The sequence below is a fragment of the Zonotrichia albicollis genome, chromosome 4 (assembly GCF_047830755.1).
Source record: "Zonotrichia albicollis isolate bZonAlb1 chromosome 4, bZonAlb1.hap1, whole genome shotgun sequence".
In the NCBI taxonomy this organism is placed as follows: domain Eukaryota; kingdom Metazoa; phylum Chordata; class Aves; order Passeriformes; family Passerellidae; genus Zonotrichia; species Zonotrichia albicollis.
The window spans coordinates 39,999,767-40,024,034 of record NC_133822.1 but is presented as its reverse complement, the minus strand read 5'-3'; the positions used below and the strand labels follow the sequence as shown (position 1 = coordinate 40,024,034).

At 41.2% G+C, this 24,268-nt stretch overlaps 1 protein-coding gene across 3 annotated transcripts in view; it reads right to left on the bottom strand.

Moving 5' to 3' along the window:
* TMCC3 (transmembrane and coiled-coil domain family 3) overlaps positions 1-24,268 on the bottom strand; it is a 133,365-nt gene that overhangs the window by 38,341 nt on the left and 70,756 nt on the right. Inside the window, exon 1 of one of the 3 annotated variants that reach the window (XM_005480683.4) lies at positions 6,388-6,665. The exons of the other annotated variants lie outside the window; for them this stretch is intronic. Within the exon in view, the coding sequence (XP_005480740.1) occupies positions 6,388-6,465 (78 nt within the window). The 5' untranslated portion in view covers positions 6,466-6,665. Of the gene's footprint in view, positions 1-6,387; positions 6,666-24,268 lie in introns of those variants that run through there. 3 annotated transcript variants of the gene reach the window in all.

Sequence of the window (24,268 nt, the reverse complement as noted above, 5' to 3'; positions counted from 1 at the left end):
TTCCATAGGCCACTGATGTTAATCAGAAGTTTCCAAATAATTCAGCACTACCTGAATCACATATTCTCTTTAATTCAATAGTACACTGTCAATTCTTTGCATCCCCAGCATAAATTCTTCATCCAGAGATACCAAAACAAATATTTACAAGGAAGGCAACCGTTACACAAACTGTACACAAATAGGAAAAGTCAAGGAAAATATACCTACTACAGTAAAGGTTAACAGAGAATTATCAAGAATTGATGCTAAATACTTTATATCAAAGGTCCATTGAAACACACTGTCCAATACAGAGGTAAGTAAGAAAATATTAGTACCAGTGTTTTCCAAAACTTCTGCTCTCTGAAATTTTATCCAGTTGCAACCCCTAAACAGGACAATAATGAAGTGAGCAAGCTCTCAATATTAAGCTTTTCTGTATTTTTTTTTGAAAATAAAAAGCCTAATTTCAGCTTTCTAGAGGAACAAATTCTTTAGAGGAGTTCTCACTTGCTGAGTGTCTGGTAAGGTTCAAGACATTCCAGTACATTCTTGGTCCCATATATGAAGGCTTTAGATCAGCAGGTTGATTTTTGTCTTGCATATTAATCCTCCCTCTTTCAGAGTAAGGGAAGAAGAGAAAACTTTCAGTAGTAAATACTGCAATGCTCTTTTGTAAAATTTCTCCGTCTGGATACATAAGTGCAAAGGGAGAATTATGTTTCACTGTTCCTCAGCACTACACAGAAATTCATCTCCCACACAAGTCCTTCCCAAAATCATACTTACTGTGGGGGTGAAGATGAAAGCTGCATACTTGCTAATGTTCCCAAAAGAACCAAAATGGGACAATGTGCAGCAGGAATCTTTTTAATTTGGACCAGATTAGATGTGAAACCCACCAAAACCTTGAAGGCTCAGCCCCTGTGCAGACCTAGATGGTGCCTAGTGAAAGCCTTACCTAGGGAGATGATGACACCAATCAAGGCAGGATCTGGAGCTCGTGCCATCCCCCAGCACCACTGCTGGCAACCCGACTGAAGAACAATGACACGTCCTTCCAAAGGAAAGCAAATCAGAAGGCTGGCAATTTTCCCCCAGGGACTTGTTTTTATACATATACCTAACATTTAAAAGGTGGTAAGAATTCCCCAGTCCTGTAAGCAATACCATCCACTGCAATGAGGATGATCAACAGCACAGCAAAGGAAAGTCTCTACAGTCTTCAGAGATGTGAGTTCTCCTGGTGACAACCAATTATGAAAGATCTAAGTATAAAGATTCCAAACTTTAAATCAGTTTAAACCTTAGAAAAAAGATGCATTCTCCATTCTGCTTAATGTTTAAAACTGTCTTATTGGGTTAGGGAAAAGATGAAGCGGGTGAGAACACAACCTTTATAGCCTACAAGTCTACAAAAGAGGTTCACCTTGCAGGATCAGGGGAGCACAGCAATGCTAAACTGAGCTGCACAGAAACAACTTCCCTTTTGTTTGATTTGACCTAACATTGTCCTTTAGCTTTTAGGTGTATTTAATATCAAAACTCAAAAAAAAAAAAAAAACCAACAAAAAACCCCAACTCTCGAAACTTTCTAATATTCCTTTCTGGCACTAGGGAATAAAAAAGTAAGAAATTTCTTAAACAGTTCTAAATGGACAAAATAATCAACAGTTTACTGTTTTAAATGAACAAACTAGGCTTTTCTTCAGTTCTAACAAACTAGTCAGTCTTTCTTATTTCCAGTTCCCCTGGATCATGCAGGCTACCTTCTAACAGGTCTCACACACTTCTAATTACACTGTGGATTTAAAACCAAAGCTTGGAGGTCCTAGTAAAAATGTCTCATGAAATTATTTCTGTCTTATGTCCAAACCTGAGGGAACTATGGGGAAAAGCGTGTGTAAGGTCTTAGAGCACAAAATATTGGGAGGTTTGTTTACAGGTTAAAAGAGCCCAGCACAGGCATGTCTTCCACAGTGAACTTTGTATTTAAAAGAACACCAGGAGATTTAATCTCCCCATCTCCTAAAACTGTGGGTGGAGTGGTTTTTTGTTTTGGTTAGACTTGGTGGGGTTTTGTTGTTCGATTTGTTTGCTTTGTTTGTTTTGGTGGAGTATTCTGCTCGGGGTTATTTGTTTGTTTTTAATCCTTTTAGGTTCTTTATGTCATTTCCTCCAAACCTACTGAAGATTTTAAGAAATAAAGGGAATTCAAGGACAGATGATGAAAGTGATTAGAGGCTTAGAAAGACACACATATGAGGAGGGATTATTAAAGTCTGCCTTGCCTATAGACAAGATCAATGGGAAGGATCATAAGAGAGACACTGAAAATGAGAAGAGACATTCCACAGAATGCTTTTTCATCAGTAGAAAGGAAGTGAATTTCTGGGCTTTTTTTTAGTGTAAGCCTTTTATATGCATGATCACGTAAGAATTAAATAATCCAAAAAAAACCACTGATTCTGCTGCTAGTATCACTAAGGCTGAAAGAACAAGAAGCTTGAAATTAGTTTCTCTATTCATTAATAAGCAAACCACACCTGTTCCAGGTAAGGTTTGTGTGCTTGTTTCAGATAAAGGAAGCTTCTTACAATTCTGTTTTCCACTAATAAAGAGAAAGTTCTGAGTAAGCTCCAATGTGCAAGAAATCAATTGGGACTTCTCAAACGCATCTGGTACTTGCTAAAAGCAAGCAGACTTCTACATAGACTGCTGATGGGTTGCAGTTAAGGAATTTATGTGTTTTAGTTGTTCTGGAAAAGGACTTTTCTCCTCCAAAGCCATACATATAAATTTATAGTCCTGATGAAATGCAGAGGGTTCTTGTTCAGTAATGGGTAAGACATCAAGAGCGAAGAGCAATGTCCTGATCAACAGATTAAAAAAAAAAGAAAAAAGATAGCTTTAACAGACCCTTACAGAGCCTTGAAAGGCAGTCCTGACACAGTGCTCTTGAAGTAAAAGTCAGCACAGTGAGGCATGGGTTAGCATAGCCAGGCTAGTCTGAGCTTCAGGAATGTGAACTATTGCAATTGGATAGACCTCTGCATGGACTTACTGATCAAGAAATATAGTGTGGCCAGAATCTCAACACCCTAGTCTTCCACAATGCTTACTGCAAAATCAAGTCCCTTAAGAAAGCACTATGACACTTTTTAAACTATCCTGCCAGTTACATTCCACCAAGAGCAGTACTTTGTTCACGACAACTAAATATGCAACTCCTGTTCCAAAATTGTTCTACTTCATATCTTAGGTCCTGATTTTGAATGTTTTTCAAAGATTTGTTTTGAAGCGTCGCAGGAATCAGCTAGTAGTGGATGTTAAGCACAGTGAAGCTGCAGCAACTGGCATTAGCAGAGAAGACAGGAAATGTTTTGCAGGGCTGTACTGTCCATGGATTTCACCTGCACCACCGGAGCAATCTGCAGTAATCCAGATTATAGTGACCAGATACTATTGGCAAGGAGAGGCAGGCAAAGTCTTCTGGAAGGGCATCCTTCCTAATCTGGAGATGGATGATTTTCCAGAACTAAGGCAACTACATGGCCATAAATTTATACCCACCACATAAAAGCAGAACTGTAAGGCACTAATTCCATTACACTTCATGTAATAGTGGTTTTATACCCCACTCAGCACTGCTGTGCATGGCATAGCTGGACTCTCTCGTGATTCATCCAAGGAAGAGAACATCCAAGAAGAGAGAACAGCCTCTCCTTCAAAATATTTGGCCTTCAGCAGCAGCAGTGACTCTCCTAAGTTAAGAATGTTCCAACTATACCTAAATGAAGTATTTCCTCTCGTTCAGCCACTAGGAACGTCACACAAAATGTGACATATGGAGAATTATTAGCAGAACCCACAATATCTTATACTTCAAACAGCCTCAAAGAAGAAGGTTTTGAGCAGACCTGTTGCAATACACTGAAGAAGCTTTTTGGCTGCAGCAAAACTGTTTAAATCCCCTTGGACTCTACATTTATAAACTCCGAAGGCTGTATTTACAGTAAATTGTTCCAGCACTTCTGCAAACTAAATTTAATGATGCCTTCCTACAGTACACACAACAGCTATTCTGGAACTGTCATTTTACCTGTCCAATGAAAAGGTGTCACTTTCTCATAAGGAAAATCCTCAGCTGGGCTTGGCAGACGTACAGTAACGTATAGGCTGGAGAATTCCTTTAACACCCACCACCTAAAAACTGGACTCAGTAGTCTGTTTTATACAGATGAGGAGATGCAGCTTCTACTTTAACACCTCTCTTTTCCCCAGACTTTATTAAATGGATCTCACCTTACTTACAACATGTCCTATCCTGCTACCAAATCCAGCTCCAAGGCATTCTTCACACAGCAAGCCTCCCTAGTCTGCTCAGGCTCTTGAGAACCCCACCATCAGCTCTGTATTGTTGTGTCCATGCACTGCATTATTCTTCTGCAACCATGTTCTAGAATAGCAGCTTTAACTTCAGCTGCTCTGAAGATTTTTGTTCATTCTCTAACTAAAAACCAGCATTCTAATTTCTTGCTTTTTTCTACATAATAGTACCAGTCCTTGCTGCTCCAGTGCGTGACCATTTCTACTCCTACGGCTAAGGCAGTAAGAGAAACATTGAAGTTATCCAGGCAGTTTACCCAGGAAAAAATTCCAATTTGTCTGGACTAAGCACAAACAGATTAAATACAAGGTCTTACCATCATCTGGAAGACACAACATGCTGCTACCATACCTAGCAATTACTTTACAAGTTCTGTGATATTTGACACAACTTGTAAAGCCCAAACCCTGGAGCATCACAATTACATACAACTCTAAACTTGTATAGAGTTCTATTTCCAGCCCTCATGGTCACAGGAAGGGAAGATGACACTAATTCTGATTAAAAAAAATCCAAATCAGACAGAAGACCAATGCTATTTTAAAATCGCCTTAAACATGAGAAATTTTTTTTTAATGTCAATACACAAGTACAAAAAACAACACAGCATTAGTCATGATACTTTATACTTTTAAGTAAAACAACTAGAGTAGGGAGTAGAGTTTAACCTTCAAATATGCCAAAAATTATGAAGATATGCAACTTTTCTCCATGGCCACACTTAGGTAGGTAGTCACTATTCTTACAGCAAGATCAATGAAAGAGAAACTAATTAGTTCAACTTTCAACAGAGAAGAACACAGGAAATGCATAACACTGTTAACTCCAATATGACTAGCATGTGTGACCAGCTTACAGTGTGAAGAGCATTGTAGATTCCAGTAGTAATGCTACAGCGTATAGGGTTACCTATTTTAAAAATATTTCATTATTCTGAAGCAATCTGGATCACACCATCTCCTTTTCATCCCTGTGAATTAATGGGCAGGAGGGACGGATAATACTGCTAATGTGCAGTACTGGAAAATAAAACACCCAAAACCCAAAACCTTCACCCCAGTCACATCCCAGAAAAGATCTGGCCTCACAGTTGATTCTTACACTTCAAACCATAAGTTCATTTGTTGTCAGACCCAGGATCTCATCACAGAAAAGAAAACAGAATTTCTGCCAATATTCCAAGTCAGCTAGAGCAACCTCGTTTTTCCTTTCCTGCAGTGCATGGGAAGAAAGAGCCACTTTTTACACGTTTTTGAACTGAAAATTTAGGTAAGAACTTTAAACTAAAAGCAAAGTGCCTTCATCAACGGAACACTTACCATAAAAGCCACTAAATACATTAAAGGATCACAGCTTTGCCCACACATGTTTATGTTTATATATATACCATATGAACAAAACACAAAAATAAAGACGAACTTGCCAGGAGACTAAGAAAAACTATTTCATAAAGCCATACATCATGGATATCTATTACATTCTTACTTTATCCCTACAACACACAGGTGCACTTTTTCTGTCAAGTTCCATTCCTGCCACAGTCCTCTTTTAACTTCATAAAAGGAACCATAATAATTCTCTGCTGCCAGATACTATCACCTGCTCCAGAGTTTATTAAACAAACCTTGAGAAACAGAACCAAGCCCCAGTATTCACCACTGTGATCGAGAGAGAGTCACGGCATTAAATCATCGGCACTGTTGACTCTGGTGAGTAAGTTCTCTATTACACTTGTATCCCTCTGGTTTCGATTGCGGGGATACCTCGAACATTGGTTTCTATGAAGTCAATATCCAGTTTCATTTCATTTTCCTATACCAAAAAGCGTTCAGAGCATGAACGTGAAAGAATCACACAGGAAAAACCCTTCCCTTTAGCTCGTCAGCCTAGGAAACGCGGAGACCTCATGGGGAAAGTGCTGCAGGCTGGCTGCTGCCTGTCAGAGCTGGGCACCCCAATCCCCCGGCAGCCCCGGCGCCGCTGCCTCCCGGGCCGCCGGCTGTCTCCCGCCTTACCCTCGTCTTGCGGCGCCGGTGCCGCTCCGGGTCCGAGTACGTCCTGTCCACGGCGAGCGCCGTGTCGCTGCCCGGCATGCTTGTGAGAGTGTTTGCGCTGCTGCTGCTGCTCTGCCCGCTGCCCCACGGCGGGCGCGGTGCCGCCCAGGGCCGCCCAAGCACCAGCCCCGCGGCCGCGGGACCGAGCGGGATCGGGATCGGGGCCGCCGGCGCCGCGCGGGAGCGCCGGGCACGCCCCGCCCGCAGGGCTCCGCCCCGCCGCTCCCCAGCCCCACAGGGCCGGGTCGGCCCCTCCGCGCTCCGGGTCCCGCCGCACGGGCCCTGAGGGGCCCCGGCTCGGGCGTCCCCCTCCTTCGAGAAAGGAAGGACGCATGCGAGGGGATGAAGGTGGGAGAGAGCTTAGCCACAGGGACTGGGCCAGAAGTCCCTTCGTTTGTTTAATTTTCAAGGCCGTCCTGTTTGAGGGGACAGCGGAGCTCGGACACGATGATATCCCGGAGAAATGGCTGGACAGAGGAATGACAGTTCCTCCTGCTGACTGCCGCTGCTTTGGGTCCGATCCAGGTCTTGGAGGGAGTTCCCATCAAGCAATCTCGACTTGCCTTAAAACAAACCTAAACCCTGTGGCCACAGTGAAACCTCACAAAGCACAGCATATTGTGAGCCTAAAGGTTCAGAAGTCCAAAGGGGAAAGAAAGGAAGAAACCAGAAGCATTGTCTCGTCAGTTTTGGGCAGACTCACTTGTAAGGTTTTGACTTCGGCAGCCTAAGGTACCAAACAACAACAACACTGCTGCTTGAAAGCCCTTGATACCTAGAAGTTTCCACAATAAAATTGTATCAACATTCTGTCAAACCAACTAAATAATCCGAGCTTGAATTTTCCAAAGTGTTCCGTAGAGCAGCACAGCAACCAATTCAGCCTCATTTTCTGCACATAACCTATGTGAGATAAATCCTTCAATATCCTGGCACAGGGGAGCCTCAAACCTTACTTCTGAACGCTCAAGGAAAACTTGTTTTCCAGGGCATGTGTATGCCATGCACTTAAATTCCTAAGAGTTGAGTGGAGCTTCTGACTGATCTTCACATTTCTCTTCAGACTGATCTTCACATTTCTCTTCAGACTTTCTATGCTGAGGAATGCATTTAAGTGACACTTAACACATTTTAACCCTTTGAAAAGTGCAAGTAAAATATTGTTTCATAATCAGTAAGTAGTAGAGGAAATGTATTTCTTTTCCTTTCTGAAATAAACAGACTTGTTGAGTTACCACCGCTAATTACACAAGTAAATCTGGAGTTCCTTCAGGCCAACTCTTGCAGGAGCAGCAGGATTTCACCTTTTAGGTGCAGTTGCTCTCATGCTCATGCACAAGTCCCACTGCTTTTTTTCTCTAGCTGGAGACAGCAACAGTCCCAAGGCATGTGGGTATATAAACATACTTAAATATCAACATAGTTAACTACCCTAGGAGGACCTTGCAGCTTTAAAAAATGTTTCCCTGTTGCCATTTGTTTGTTTTATTGGAATCATATGTTCCAACATAACAGTACTGTCAGAGGCTAATTATATGACATGAGGACCTCGATAGTGTTTTAAAGCAATGAGGTCTTCATAAATAAAAGACCTGGAATTCTAAAATAAAAAGAAATACTACAAGACCTCACCCTCTTGGCAGGTGTTTCATCTTCAACTCTAACACCAGTTTTAACAAAGTTATCCCAAAGTAAACAATGAGTGGGTTTACTAAAGGAAGCACTATTTTCCTAATGCAGTATTCAAAGTACCAAACTAACACTAGATACTGCACACAGATGGTGACTTGCCACCCTTCCTATACTTCTTATGAAGCTGAATGAGTTAGCTGAAGTTAAAAGGCTGCTGGGAAAAAAGCAGAAATAGAAACTGTTTTTTCAGCCCTTCAGCTCAGACATGAACATTAATTCATGTGCCAGAGAGTAAGGAACTCTGGAGGTAAAGGTGAGTAAAAAATTAAATAGGCAAATTTTGTGGGGCTTGGGGTTTTCACTGAAGAAATAATTGGACATTTCCAAACAGGAATGTGTGGTTTTCAGCACCTAGGATGAAACACCCTTATTTCCTCAGAAACTTTCAGGGTTTTTTTAAAGTCTTGCCAGATATAGTTGATCAAAGCACAGAAAGGGTAAGCAGTTGGAACAGGGACACATAAAACACTGCAACTGCTTGATGTTTTAGTAATAGAAGGCTTACTATAAATCATACTTTATTCAAAAGTTTAAGAGTTTTATTTACATATCAGCTTTATTTAAATAGTACCAGCAGACTAGCCACAAAATGGTGAAACTTCTCTTGAAGATAAAAAGAGGCAGGAATATGCCATATACATTTAGAGGTAGTATCAACATGCAGACTACTATATTTTCAAAGAAAGCTCTGTCCTGATGTAGCCTCTAAGAACAGAACGTAGTATAGCTGGTTTGTAAGGCCCAGTGCTGCATTAGTCACCTTCCAAGCAAGCCTGTGGATCTGTTGCTTGGGCACTGCTCTCAGTGGTGCATACCAGAAACAGCAGCTCCAGCTCCTGTGCCAACAGTGAAAGCCCTGGCACTGGGTGGCTCCTGGAGGAGCTGTGACCACAGGACAGCAGGCCAGCCCATTGGGAACAACTGCTGCACACAGCAGCAAGGTATAGTGGAGGACAAACAGCTGCTTGGGTGGAGACATCTGTCCCATGGGTCAGGAGAGTCCTTCCACACAAGCTGAATTAGAAGCCATTGTAATTCATTGTAATTTTGACAGTGTCTGCAGGTGCAACATCTAAAAAAATGGTTCTTTTCATATGTTGGACTTAAATAATCTGTGTCTTCAGAACTTATGTCAAACTGTGGTGCAATGCAATTCTCTGACCAATGGCTGCTCTTTTTCCCCTTTATCTTTCCTTCTCACACATAGGCCACTAGGTCCTTCCTGAGCTGGAGCAGGAGCAGGTTCTTTTCCTATGCCACATTTGCAGAATGCATTTTATTTAGCTTGGTTGACAAAGACCACCTGCCCTTCTCTTGCACACACAGCTGGTTGTACAGCTCTCCTTCCTCACTCCAAAGCAGAGACGTGACGTCCTGAACGTGGCAGAATACTGCACAGCACAGTACTACAGAGAGCTTCACTGGGTACTTCTCTCACTCTCATTTTCAAAAGCCCACAGAGTTTAAATAAATGTTCTTCCCACACACTGCACCTGCTCTCTACTAAACCTTAACTCCACTAAAGCAAATTCTTCCAGATAGCAGCAAGAGCATGAGCTGGACTGACAGTGACTTAGATAGAAATGGTAGTCCAGTTTCATTCTCTTATCCTTTGTTCTTCTCCAAAAACATTTTAAACATTAATTTCTGTTGCTTAAATTAATGATAAAATGTCAAATCATTCCAACTGTCCATTTTGCCAATTTTAAAGTTCAAATGCCTCACTGAGTGCCCAGCAGTCAGTGCCCATTCTTTTCCAGTCCTTCTCCTCAGTTCAGCATGCTGGCCTGATCCACAATGCTCAACTCTTGGTATTTACATTATTTTGCCTACCTTATTAAAGTGACCTTTTAAAGAGTGATGCCTATTAGGAGCAGAAGGTCTAGTAAAGACTTATGATCACTGTACAAGAGCATTCACGACTGTATTTGGTTTTCAGAGGGACAGACACCAATACTGCAGTTGCCTGTATTGCCATGTTTTAGGAAAATGAAATCTCTGGAGGTGCAGCAGAGGCACTGTCCAAAGGAGGCCTATCAGCTGGAGCCTGAGCTTTCTCAAGATGATTCCTGTCTCACTCTTCTCTTCAGAGACTGCACCTTTGCCATCCATTTTTTGTCCCATGACTATGTGTAATGCTTGCACAGCAGACATACCACTCCCACCTACAACCTATAAATTTTCCACGCTGACTTATGCATAAGCCATGGTGGGACCAGAAGTGCCAGTGCACTTTTGGGATTGCCTAACAAAATCCAACTCCCACACAATACAATCCCCTAGATGGTGTCACGCACACATACTGGGAAGTAACAAAAAAGACCCAAAAAGACCTTTGTAGAGGAGGAAAATATGGAAATTCTTTCATTTGGAGGCTGGCTCGAGGTTTGGCCCCATTCTCTTTCTAGTTTTATCATGAATCTGAGTCTTGGCAATTTACTTTCATTCTTTGGACTTCTACTACCCTATCTGCAAAAGGGGAAGCATGGCACACCTTTCTCATGTGGAGAACCTTGAACTCCAGAATTAAAAGTGCTATTATTGAATGTTGTGTTCTAATGTTCATGGGGGGAAATTAAATATCTGATGTCAAAGGTATGTTGGCAAAGGTACAATCAGGAAGAAGACAAAGATCCCTTTTCCCACAATGGTAACATCTGTACTCTAAACAGGATACTGGGACTTCTTTTGAGAGACTTTTTAACTTGTCCTCCAAATCTTTTTCCAAAAGCTTTCATCAGCCAGCCTCCAGGGAAAGGGTCTACGTGAAAAGAGACGGTTAGTCATTTCCAAGTCTGAGGTCAAGTGGGACAGTGCTGAGTGGCATTGGTCTTGCAGTTAGCCCTGAGTGCACTGTCACAGTTCCCAGTTCCTCTGCCAAAGCATGAGCCTTTCACACTCACAGCAAAGGAGACTCTCTGCTGGTTTGTACCCAGCACAAACTACCAGGGGATCACATCAAGACTTGCAGATTGTATTGCCAAGCTCTGACAAGCGTTCAGGAGATGTTGATAAACTTTCAGATATCAAAATAAAATTTTAAATTAACCCCTCTCCTCCTGATTAAGAATTGTCCTCTTCTGATTAAGAAATGTTTTATCAGTTTTCACAATAGAATAGCTCTGGAAAGTTTGAGTATACACAGCAAGAAACTGCAAAACAAAGACTTTCATATATTAGTGAGATGCACTTATAGGGAGTGAAGTATAGAGAAGCAAGTAAAAAATTCCAGTTCAGGGTAACAGAAGTTCTCACTCTTTCTCCTTTTCCCTGCATACTATTGTGTGTCCCTTGCAGTATGATGAATTTCCAGGCAATTTCCAGGCCTTTCCTCATTCTCATACAAGCTAGGAAAATTCAGCTACATAATTCCTCACTGCTGCTGCTGAGTGACAGCGATAGTGCAAACAGTACCTACTAGATGGTGGCAGTGTTTTGCATTTCAAATGCTGTGAGTAAGAGCCACCTTTGTAGCAGACTGAAATGCCAACTGTTCTGTATATCCAAAACTCGCCTGGAGCCCAGCTATCTACATTAAAGATAGTCCATGTTGCAGAGGCAAGTAGAGAATTCTCCCTCTAGCAACATGAATGGTTGCTGCTCATCAGCTTACAAATTTTCTTCTGCCTCATAGTATGTGATTTGTGGCTGCCTGAGAATGAATGTATGCAGCCTCTTAGTCCCCAATCAGCCACTTTGACATTGTCACAAGGCATGCAGGACCAACAGCTGCAGCCTGCTGGCACATAAAGGTGTACTCCCTTCCAAAACACAAATATGAACTTGCATCCAAACCATTCAGGCTGTTGCCAGAAGACAACCAGTCTGAATCTCCTATTACTTCATATTCTGGTGGTTATATCAGGGCAATGTTTTATCTCAAATTAAAACAAGCACACTAGACACAGCCCATGAATACAAGAATTGCTCTTGGAATGTGCCACCCTAACCCAGTCTGCGAGAAGCAGCGCCTGCAGTCCCCCTGAGGTGGCATGTAGCTGGGTAGGTGACATAGGAGCTCCTAAAGGCTCTGTAAGTTAATACACTGCAGCTTTCACTCTACTGCTCTATGGCCATAGCTGCACAGAATCCCAGCTCAGCTTGTGGCTGAGGGCTGCACACAGAGATAGCAGACAGTGCTGGATAGGAACCTGTCAATTTTTATTCATCTATGAGGTACATTGCATGGTGGTGGCTCTGTATAAGTTATGTCATGCTAAATGTGTGACATCAATTATTTCCATATCAATCGACAAAGTCAAATGCAGAATTAGGACTCGCTTGCCAGTCAACCAGAAAATACAGATGGATTATGAGAGGACAGAAAAATTAATGATTATACATGTAAGCCTACACCTTGTCCTGGTGAGAGTTGTTGCAACACAGCCCTTTGAGTTTATTACAGTGACTCTATATACAGAAATGCAAGTTACAAGGACATGAAGTTCAAATTCCCTCACAAATGTAAAAGATGATCACCTACAATCATCTAACTGTGGAAATTTTCCAAGCGCCTGATTTTAACAACCAATATTTTAAAGGCAAGAAATTGCAAACAAAAAACTCCAGAGCATAGCATAGGTATTTCTATTATACTAAGTACATGAGTATCAGCCATTTTTTTAAGTATCTAGCAACACACTCCCTTTACATATCTAAATACAGTAATATGTCAAGAAGCCACTTTTCGGTTGTTACTATAAAACTTTAACAAATAAATGTGTTTTTAAAACAATATTCATAATAATTCTTTGGGGCTTTTAAAATTATGATTTAGTAAGGTATTATTCATTACAAAATCTGGGGGACAGTCTTTCACAAACTGAAGTCTTCTGCTTTATTCTTATACAACCAATGAATTATATGAGATACCACACAGTACCATTGTCTTATCCTTGGGACCTGAGCTGAGCAAGAACATATAAGCAGCAGCTTATTCTGCAATATTTTTGGAAGCTGTATTGACACAGTAGAGTCCTAGTATTTTAGGAGGAGTTCCCCCTGAACTTCCATTAGTGGAAAACATTACAGCATGAGATCACTAGAGAACAGAAAAGACACATGTCCTAATAAAAATTCCTATTCTGCTATATAGCAATGCAATTTTCTGGAACAAAATTATTGCCTTTATGCCCAGCATAACTGTAACCAATCTTTTCTTACTAGAATTATATGTATGGAGGGTAGGATTTCTTTTTATTTACCAATACAGCTATGTCTGCAAAGCATTTATACATAAATCAATTCTAAGCCAACAAAAGGAAAGAGAACCTCAATGTCCACAGACATCTGACAGGACACAAGACACCCTGCAGAGACAGGCTGCTTTGGGGCTGGAATAAACTGAAATTCCCTTCCCTTTCAGTGCCCACCAATAAACTCTTCATCAGCTGGCCTCAAGTGTCACTGAAAAATGAAGCTGTCTCTCTTCTTGCCTTAAAAAAAAAACCCAACAAAACCAGTTTTGGCAGCTGGGTTTGGGTTGGTCTGATATGGAGGGTTGCAAAGCAGTTGCCTCTGCTTCAGCTACAAGTAGCTCCCCACTTCTGATTTGTAACCACCTCAGGCTCACAATTTTACAGATACCAGAATTTTCAAGCCCAGACAGTACAAAGGCATGATGTTATCAACAAGAATCTCACAGACAAACACTTAAATATCAAAAGAGAGGAAAAAACTGTTATAGGTCTACCAGTGTTCTTTTACAAGGTTGCCTTAAATTTATTTGTGTTTGTGTGTTTATGTCCCACACATATACACAACCTTATCAACAACTTTATTTTAAGTATTGTATGGGGAGAAACTTAATATTCCTGCTTGTTCATTGTGCTAATACAGATTACCTCACGTAGGTTTTGAAACACTTCTTAATTAGGAGTCTCAGAAGAAAGTATTGGCGCAATAAATAAACTAATAGCAGTATAAAGACCATAAAAGCAACAAGGTATATATCAATAGTAATTAAGATTTCTAGGGCACAGGCACACAAAAGTTACAACAAAGTAGCACAGCCAAGAAAAAGTCCTATTACATAAGTTAAGACAAAAGAAAAAAGTGGTATCACAAACACATGGGACCTGACAGATTCTACTTTGCATTTCTGACCCTTACTAATTCCAATGATTTTCAGCATTTCAGTCATAGGTCTGATACAACCACAAAACAACAGTCTGTATTCTTCATTTACACTCCCCAGAATCTGGCATTTCTTACAATAAAAGGTTGTCTTTTTTTCTAAACAGTTCATTTTCTCACATCTTCTTTCCTTTGAGACATCAGATCATAAACCTTGTCCAGTTTGAAAACTAACAGGAAAATATTAGTAAAAATTATTTTGCATTTCTACCATAAGTTTTCACAAAAATAACCTACCATTTTCAGCAGTTCTGTCTCATTACACTGCACCTCTAGGCACGGCTTGAGGATTTGCTTGAGCTGAAAGGCTCAGGTTCTGCCTTAGCTGGTGAGCAAAGCCGTGCTAGTCACACACCTGCAGCCTGCTAAGTGCACAGCCAGCAGCAGCCAGCAGGTACAAAAGGGTGCTCTCCACACGCCCTTTTCCCAGGTGAAGGATGATCCCAGTCCCAGGTGGGGCCTCCCCAGCACAGCCACCAGCTGACATCATCGGCCTCGGATTTATGGGCACGGGAAGGTATCCAAGGCCTCAGGGCCATAAAAAGAAATGGCTGGGTGGTGATATCAGTGTGGAAGCAGCCCATGCAGGCTGTCCACAGCAGTAGCTTGGGCAGAGGAGTATTCAGACTATGTAGTTAAGCTGCAACAACAACCACTGACTGCTTGGATGGCACAGCTTCAGTTAGTACGTAGAACTGATGGCTAGTAGCCTGTAATGCTACACATGTAGGTAATATCAGGGCAGAGAGATGTACCCTTAATGCCTGTGTTTAGTCTAGAATCTTATCCTTTAAAGCTCGCTTGTAATTTAGATTCAACAACAGTGAGCTGCTCTGAGAGCTGGTGCAGGTGATAGCTATTTCTGTCAAAACAAAATAAATTATTACATTGTGAAAATACATATGTCTGAGTTTTATTAGCTCCCTCATCATCTACTGGCACATCTACTCAAGCTGTGGTGTTGACTCAGGAAAGTGGGCAGGGAATCATGCTTGGGGGCAGAAGGCAGAACACAGAAGACATCAGCAGTAAAAAAAAGCTAATCATGTATTGCATTTTTAGCTGACAAAGATTAAATTGTGTACATAGGGTACACATGTATCCAAAAACTCTTAATGTAAAAGACACAGAGTCAAATCTTAAGTCAGCCTATTACTTATGAAAATTTGTAAAATCATGGGCACCTCAAAATGAACTATTTTTTTTTTCCTAATAGAACTTCAAGAACAGCTTGAATTAGTTAGGCTTTGGAAGAATAACAAGCAGCTTCATCCAAGCAAAAACCTAGCAGAAAGCTTCAGTATGAATTTTCTGGTAGAGCTGAGATCAGCAATTATATCTGAATATCATAATACCAGCTGCTGAAACTAAGATGAGGGAAAGATGAAAACTAGCAGAACTGCTTGAAGGACCAAAAATGCAAATGTGGCATTAGAACATCTGTGGAGATAAAGCACCATACATAAACAATCATCTGGTTTTCAAGAAAAGAGAAATAAAACTTTCTATATAACTAAATAGCTGACCCAGCAGAAATATGCTCATCTTCTCCAAGAATGAGTCATCTCCAGGAGATGTTTCACTAAATCTCTACAAACTTTTCTCTTTGATACTGGTAACTTTGCTACTGCTAAATTTCCTTTAGTTATCTGAACTTCATATGTCAGTCTCCAGAACTAGAATGTATTTATTTTTCTAAGGCATCCAATAGTATGAAATGAGGGTGCATGTATACACAATTCAGCTTCACCGATAGAGAAAAGAAGCAGATAAATTAAACTAAATCAGCAGGGAATCCTTCTATTCCTCTGTAGTGAATGGGGACAGCAGCAAATAAACATGAACAAGTTAAAAAATGTCCCTAAGCATTTAAATAGCTTGAAGTGAATAATCTTCTTAAGATGAGAATAAAAACAAATATTCAGTAACTCAGCATGACATCTTCAGCCATCTATCAAAATCATACAGGAATTTAAAACCAGAAGAGATTAACTGATCCCAGTTCTTCAGGTTTTCTCCCCACAAGGTGTGTTCTGTATTTACAGACAGCTTTTTACGTCCCCTTGGCATGCACAGAGATGAACTTACTGCAGCTTGTTTGCATTGTGACAAACCTTTTTTTGACTTGATTCCCTCAGAACTTCTTGTCATAACCCTCCTGACCCTGTTGTCAGAGTGTGGTGGTAATAATGACAAGGTCACAGGTGCCATCCCCATATGGGCCATCCACTTAAGAGCTGGACTAGATGAGCCCTGTGGATCCCTTCCAACTCAGAACATTCTGTGATTTTGTTTCCTTTTGTAACTTCTAGACCTGCATGCATACAAACATTGTGTCACCAAATACATGCACACCAGCATCTCCCACTCTCCTAGCTTCCCAATGTTCCTCAGCAGTTGGGAATGACACTTCAGCAAACAAATCCCTTCATGTCTGTCATCAACATCCTCATATCGTCCTGCAAAATCAGAAAGAAGAATAACACTAGACAGAAAACTTTGAGGTTAAAAATATACTGCTGAAGCTCCCTTCTCTTTGTTCATTAGATATTCTGCAGGCATGCATATGTATAAGCACACATTATTAATTTATGCCTCCCCAGTGCTTACAGCATTTCACAGGTAGAGTGAGCAGTTTACATGTGGCACTGCAAGGTGGGCAGGGGGAACACTGACATCATGCAGCCCTCACTTCAGTCTTCCAAAAGGCTGAGCAGTTGTTGGCTGGGTACTCTGTTGGATGGACAGTAAAACAGGGCAGTGGGAAGAAAGCAAAGAGTTCCTTTGAGAAAGGATGTTCCAATCTCGCTACATTTCTACCCCAAAAGGAAAAAAGTAAGTGGACTCATTCTGCTTGTTACAGGTTGATTGGAGAGGTTTTTGAGCTGATTTTTAGTAATCAATTATTGCAAAAGATTTTAAAAATGTGATGGAGTTGTGATAAGCCTTTAAATTTTTGTGAACATTAACAATTTTCAACAACTAAGGACCCTTTCAAATTACTTCTGGTATGGCCAATGGGTTTTAATTCTATAAATTATGGGCAGGCATTAAAGCAAGGAAAAAAGAGTGGTAATTGGAATGAGTAAGTGCTTGTAATGCTCTGCAGAACCATTCAAAGCAGTCACAGCTTTGAATGTGGCTCTAGTTTACCACAGTCCTGCTGCAGATGTGCATTAAAATCCCGTTTTCATCCACTAGTAAATTTGAAATGCTTTTCACTACAAGTTACATAGCACTTGGATACTTCTGAATTTTAGATATGGAGCTCTCAGTCACATTTACTTGTGTGCCTCAAGCTAGAATTTATATACATAAATTATATGTGTGCACATAAACACACCAATACATATACAGATAGCTACATACAAAATAAAGAATATGCCATAGCATCAGTTATTGAATCAGAAATATGAAGTCTTGCAGTTTTAAGACTGAGCAGATGATACGTTTAACTGGGCTGCAAGCTAGCAGGAGCACTTCTATCAGAACAGTGTCTCAGGAGGAGGGAAGAAATACATAATTTGTTCTAGCTGGCTTTCCCTAATTCCATTTAGTAGGATTTAATTGAATAAGTGCAGAAAATCTTCCTAAGGTTTATATCCATGACGACAGTTTGTTCCCTGTGAGAAATTTCAGAAACATGTCTCTAGGTTTCTGTATGTATGTTATCTTCCTGATTTAAATTTAACAACAGTAATTAAACTGATTTTGATCATCTAGGATTTGATCAGCATATAGGGCTGCTGCTTTGAAAAGTGGTGATTTCTACCCCTGACACATCACAATTTAGTTAGATCTTTTAGATCATGCTGTCAGTACTGGTCAGCATCAGTCTCTGAAGCAGCTAAGGCAGAACTTATTGCATAGGTGAGATACCTGCTGCAATGGATACTCAGGACTAATTTTATGGACTTCAAATTTCATGTAGATTTGCAAAGACACCGATGTATTAATGCAAGTATTGAATTACAGAATGGCTAAGATTGGATGGGACCACTGGAAGTCATCCAGTCCATCCTCCCTGTTCAAGCAGGGTCTGCTAGAGCACGACTCATGATTGTATTGAAATGGCTTCTGAATATCTCCAGTGAGGGAGACTCCACAACCTCTCTGGGCAGCCTGTTCCAGTGCCCACTCACATGCACAGTGAAGAAGTTCTTCCTCGTGTTCAGGTGGGATTTCCTGTGCATCAGTTTCTGCCCATTGCCTCTTGTCCTATTGTTTGGCACACTGAGAAGAGTGTGCCTCCATCCTCCTCACACCCTCCCTTCAGACACACACTGAAAAATCTGATGACCTTCTCAGATCATGTGGCACATGGTTAGAACATGGAAACTATTTTTGAGAATTTAGGAATGCACACATACAGGCAATTGACATAATTTATGGCCAATGGCTCTTCCATAATGTTATTTCAAAGGCACACTGATATTTTACTAAATTATCCATCACTCAGGGCTATAGTACAAGCACCATTTGTTAAAACTTAACTTTTCCAGGATAATCTACTTGGTCTTTTCACATCATTTTTAATCTATCTTTCCTTAAGAGAGATCTGGAGAGTATCAGGGTGAGGCACTAGCAAAACAACAGAGGAAAAAAAAAACACAGCAGAATTAACCTTCAGACATGGTCTCAGTACTAACATGATAACCAGGGAGTTTGAAAGGCCTACCTCCTGCAGCAATCTTTTATTAACATTCAACCTCAATCTTTCTACACCCTTGGATTTTGTGATTTACTTGAAAGATTTGAAACATACATGGATCTTTCAAATAAAGCCTGAAGGATATTTTTATTATATATATCAATTCTTTGAAGCATTTGGGGTTTAGTATAACCTAAATAAATGCATCTAAGTGATACTGCTAAACATACCCACAATCATACCCTCCTCAGAGCAGAAACTCCTGAGCACTGTGCTGGCCTCCATACCACCACCAGGTATATTGTCATGTGTTTTTGCACTGTCAGAACAGAAGGAATTTCACTCCCCAGACAATTTGCCACTAATTTCATTTCTGTCAACTTCTCTAAAAGATGGAAGACAGCAGATGGATGCCTGAGACAGCTGAACTTGAAATAAATTGCAAGAAAGATAGGTGTTGTTAACTGGACTCTTCAGCTGAAGGCTGATGCCTCAGCTGTGTACTGATGGAAATTCTTGTCAGCCCAGATTGGTTTTGGCCATGCTATGTCATTTAAATGTTATTCTTATAACAGAAATGGGGTTATTTTGTGGCAGCAGCCAGTTTTAGAGGGATCTTAAAAATGTGGGCATTGAGAAAGTTATAACTGAGGCTAAACATGGGAACAAAGCTAAGCAATCTGCTGTGTAGGTGATACTGCAAGACACAAAAGCTTGCCTGAAATAATCCACCCCAGCTGTTGGCATGCTGTAATGTAAAGATGCCATATTTTAAGTTTGCTCTGAGATGAAAAGACTCAATGTAAACAATCTGCTTATATTTGTGAAAATGTATTTCTCAATGTATATCAATCACTGGAAGCCTAAAAAATTAAAACCAGTGTATAGTGCACATTTTGGCTACAGTGCTGGTAAAAAAACCCCTGTGCTTTTTTATCCCAGGCAAGGGACAGCAAACCTTCAGTTTGACATGGCTTCATTTGCTCTGGAGTTACACATCTTATCTTTCTGCTAGCAAGAGCAGAAGATGAGGGGACTGGGGCGGCAGATCTCACCTACCATGTACTCAGGGAATTGCCCTGCAAGTGCACATCCTGCTTTGTCCACTCATGGAGTGGATGAAAACTGCTGAGAGACATTGTTGCCTCCACTGATAAGATATGATAAAAATTTTAAGCAGTTTTTACCTGTTTCAATCTGCTTGCAGACTTCTTTTCTAACACTAGCTACCTTGGATATAGGCCCAGCAAAACCTGCTTTTTTTTCCCTTTATCTCAGGGGGGAAAAAGGTGCACCACAGGTATCTCTATCTTACTGCTGCTATGTTTTTTAAACATTTTCACATTACAGGACCCCAGGGACTGTCATAGAAAGCTACCTGGGCACATACAATTTGGTGATGCTTCTCCAGGTGCATTTTGACAAAATGGACACGGGGATGGTGACAGAGGAACCAGCTCAGCTTGGCATCTGAGACTCCCTTAGAAGCCTCTACACAAAAGCAGAGATGAATCCTACGTAAGCTCCTGACAGACAAAATAGGGGAGCATGTGGTACTTGGCATCTGCTTTTGTGCACGGGGGAACAAGAATGGAAAAAGGTATCTAAAACACTTTTCTGCTTCACAGGCAGCCTCCTGAAATAGCTGCTACCTTCACCTTCATCTACGCTTCCCAACAATGAAAATAAAATGCATAGCAACAGGAAAGGAAATCTTCAGTAACCTTTCCAATCCCAAGCAACAGGAGTATGCATGAAGGCTGTATTATGCCTTAAATTTTTTATTTAACTTGAAATATCTGTGTAGCCTGCAACAGGTCATTTACCTCACAAAAATCCCAAATCCCTTTAAAGCTAAAGATATTAATAAAACTGTGAACCAGAAAATCATTCTATTGGGTTTTGTTTACATTAGCTTCCACTGCTGCAAACATGTTTCTCCTCTGGAAACAATTTTTAACCCATGTCTTGTACAATCGTCTCGAAGTATTGGGGGGGGAAGAAAGTGATAGGACATGGAAGAGCACACAGGAGGCAGCAGCAGTATGGGGGGAGCAAGAGAAGAGAGAAGGAAAACGCGGGCAGTGGTTCTGTGGTGCACAATCATTGCTGTTTTGAACTCCCTGGGCTGCTGAGAGGAGCCCATGAGCCACGGCAGCAGCCCGTGGCACACCAAGGGTGACTTTTGGCTGCCCTGCAGAGGGGACAGCTCTGGGGGTGGCAGTGGGGCTGCGCAGGGCGCACAGCGGCACTCGGGGGCTGCACAGGATGCACAGAGGCACTCAGGGGCTGCACTTTGGGGCTGCACTCGGGGGCTGTGCAGGGCGCACAGCAGCATCCGGAGCTGCAGGCTCCAGCAGCCAGACTGGGAGGATACGCCACATGGGGAGGTGCGAACTGAGTGGCCCTGTCACAGGCTGGTTAGCTCTGCCAGGGGACTGTGCCATCCTTCCCAACAGCTGTAACATAATCTCCGGATCCTTCCCTTAGATGACCTGGGCCATGGCAGAAGACAGATGCCTGTCATGGAGAAAGCTTTGAGGCATCACCTCCTCGTGTGCCTGTCCTGGGCCCTGTGCCCACCACAGCCCAGGAAGAACCATCTTGCTGAGAGCTGCAGGACAACGAGTTGGAATGTGGCAGCACAGCAAACACACAAGTCTACAACTTGGTGAAAGGTGTTTTGATGTACCCTATGAACCCTCTGTATGATCAGCCCATGCTGTAAAACTGAGAAGGAGCAATGAGTTCTGTGAACATCACTGCTGGCCTGTAAACCATTTATCTGCATCGTGCAGCACAATTCAGATGGGTTTGGGGGCACCCAGGTTCCTCAGCAGTTGAGTAATCTGTATAATTCAGCCAAGATTTTAAACTGTCTCGAGACCTATTTAAGTCATCTTATTTAAAACTCCATAAACACAATAGCACAGATCTGAAGCATGCACATACACACAGAGACACCAGTATCAACTTCTAAATAACCCAGCAATTCCTTGCCCAGCAATGACAAGGTGTTTTTAAGACTCTCCCTTTTTTATTACCTCAACAAGGTAATTAAGGACAGCTGAAGGCACAGCTCTATAACTGAGTTTGAACCCTGACAACAGAAACTGGTGTCTGATCTTTGGCTCACAGTAACACAGTCAACACAGTTAACCTCATTTCCACCCACCACTACTGTAATAAAATTCCTCTTATGTGCGTTGGATGCTCATTTTTCTTAACCTTTGCTGTGGTTCCTTCACAAGGCTGAACTCTAAGTCTGCCAAGAAAGAAGGCCTATGGTACAAGGTAGCTCAGATAATTTAGTATTAAAAATTAATAAAATACCTACAGGCTTAGTCTTAGCTACATTTTTCCTTAACATGACTACTGAATTCTACTACCATAAAAGTTTTCTTGAAGGCTTAGACTATTTGAGGCTGCAGAACAAAAATTACTTAAAAAACAGGGATGAAATATATGAAGGCCAACAACATGCTAACCTTATAGAACAAGTCTAGTCAGGTATAGTGAATCACAGTAAGAGAAATCACAGATGTGCTTGAAATGGACTTTCTTTTACTATCACTAAGTAACAATACCAACAGATGTGAAATTTTGGGGTTTGGCCTCTGGGATGACTAACACCAATAGACCAGAGCAGCAAAGTAGGTCACAGAGTCCCTACCTCACCTGCTGCTCCCACAGTCACAACAAGCTGACTCACTTTTGCTTTGATTTCACATGTTAGTTTGGCACTTGGAACTATTTCATTATTTCAAATAACTCTCTTACAATTTACACAGAGTTTATTTTTCCAACATTTTAGTCAGTGGATTCAGGTGCACAACAAATGGTCCCTGGATTCACCCTGATAAGCAGAAACCCATAATTAAAATACCAGTTAAAATGGTAGCACAATTACAGGGACAATTTTCTCTGAGCAATGGGCATTCACAACCACATGTAATGATTAAATTTCTGCCAAAATGTTCTTTATTTTGAACTACTCCTAGTCAGCAAAGTAGTAAGAATGCATAAATTAGACCCCTCCCAGAAAATAATATTTTTGACAAAGAGTTCATCCAGTTGCAACTAGAATTTTGAGTGGCTTCCCCATTTTGTGGAACAAAAATGCCACCACAGATAAGAGACCATAAACAGAACTTAGGCTTTTCTCTTCAGTTAGCATTGCCTCATCTAAGGTAAACCACTTGTGTCAAAGAAAAACCTTATTTAATTTTCAGTGGGCCAATAACCCAAGAAACAATGAAGCAGAAAAAAAATTTGTTATAAACTGCAAATTGAGAACTGCTTATTACTTAGTGCAGTTGTTTGCAATGTTTCTGTAGTCCCAGCTGGTCTTTATCCACTGCAGTGGGAAATCCAGTGTATCATAGTGCAATGACCAAATGAAGTAGCTACTTCTGTCACTTTAGCTGTGTTCCTACTCAAGAAGAAAACTGCAAAAGGCATTGTGCAATCCACTGAATGGCATGTAAACACCTGGCACACTGCTCCAAATCCATTAGCCATGGACCCAGCTGCACTCCAAGGGTATTTTCCAGCAATTCCGTGTTTCAGCAGCCCACATATAAGATGCTTAAGGTCTGTCCTGAGCACACCTGAAACCCACAGCACATGAGCCCACAAACAGCAACCCCAGCAGCCTCGTGCTGCTGCTCATGCCCAGGGCGCCCCTTCTCAAAGGGGCTGGGTGCAGCCTGCCCTCAAAGCTGCACAGGTACCATTACACTCTTCAGATATTGCTGCTACCCATCAGCACCATCAATGCATCTCAGAAAAGCAAGTGCAGGCTAGCACCTGGGCTTCATATGGCTGGTGTTTCTTATTTTGGGTACACATCACATTTTACCCCTCAAATTCATTGAAAAAATCTGTAATTTGTGACTATTATTATAGCTTCTTGCACTGCACATTAACATTATGCTAATGATACAAATGTCTCAGTGCTGTCATTAGAAATCCATGTCTGCACTCAGTGGTTCAAAATCAATCAATAAATAGTTACATAGATAAACAATGAAATTTTGAAAGCCATTCATGACTTTGCTTATTGTAGATACTGCTGGTAGTATGGAGAATCTGGCACTCAGATGTGCAGTCAGACATTAGGGACTGCCCCAGTCTACAGCAGTTTACTGAATCAGAATTGCAGAAGGCAAACTTGAAAATTAACTTGATGGTAACCTACCCATTAAAACCCCCAAAGAGCATATGGCTACAGCTTCAGTACTACTGCCACCTGCAGATATCCCTCTTATCCTTCATTAAAGAAAAGTGAAAGGATAAAAAGCTATGAAACTTGCTGTCCTAGCATAATACTCTGATAAATTCAATCACTACCATGTAATTCAC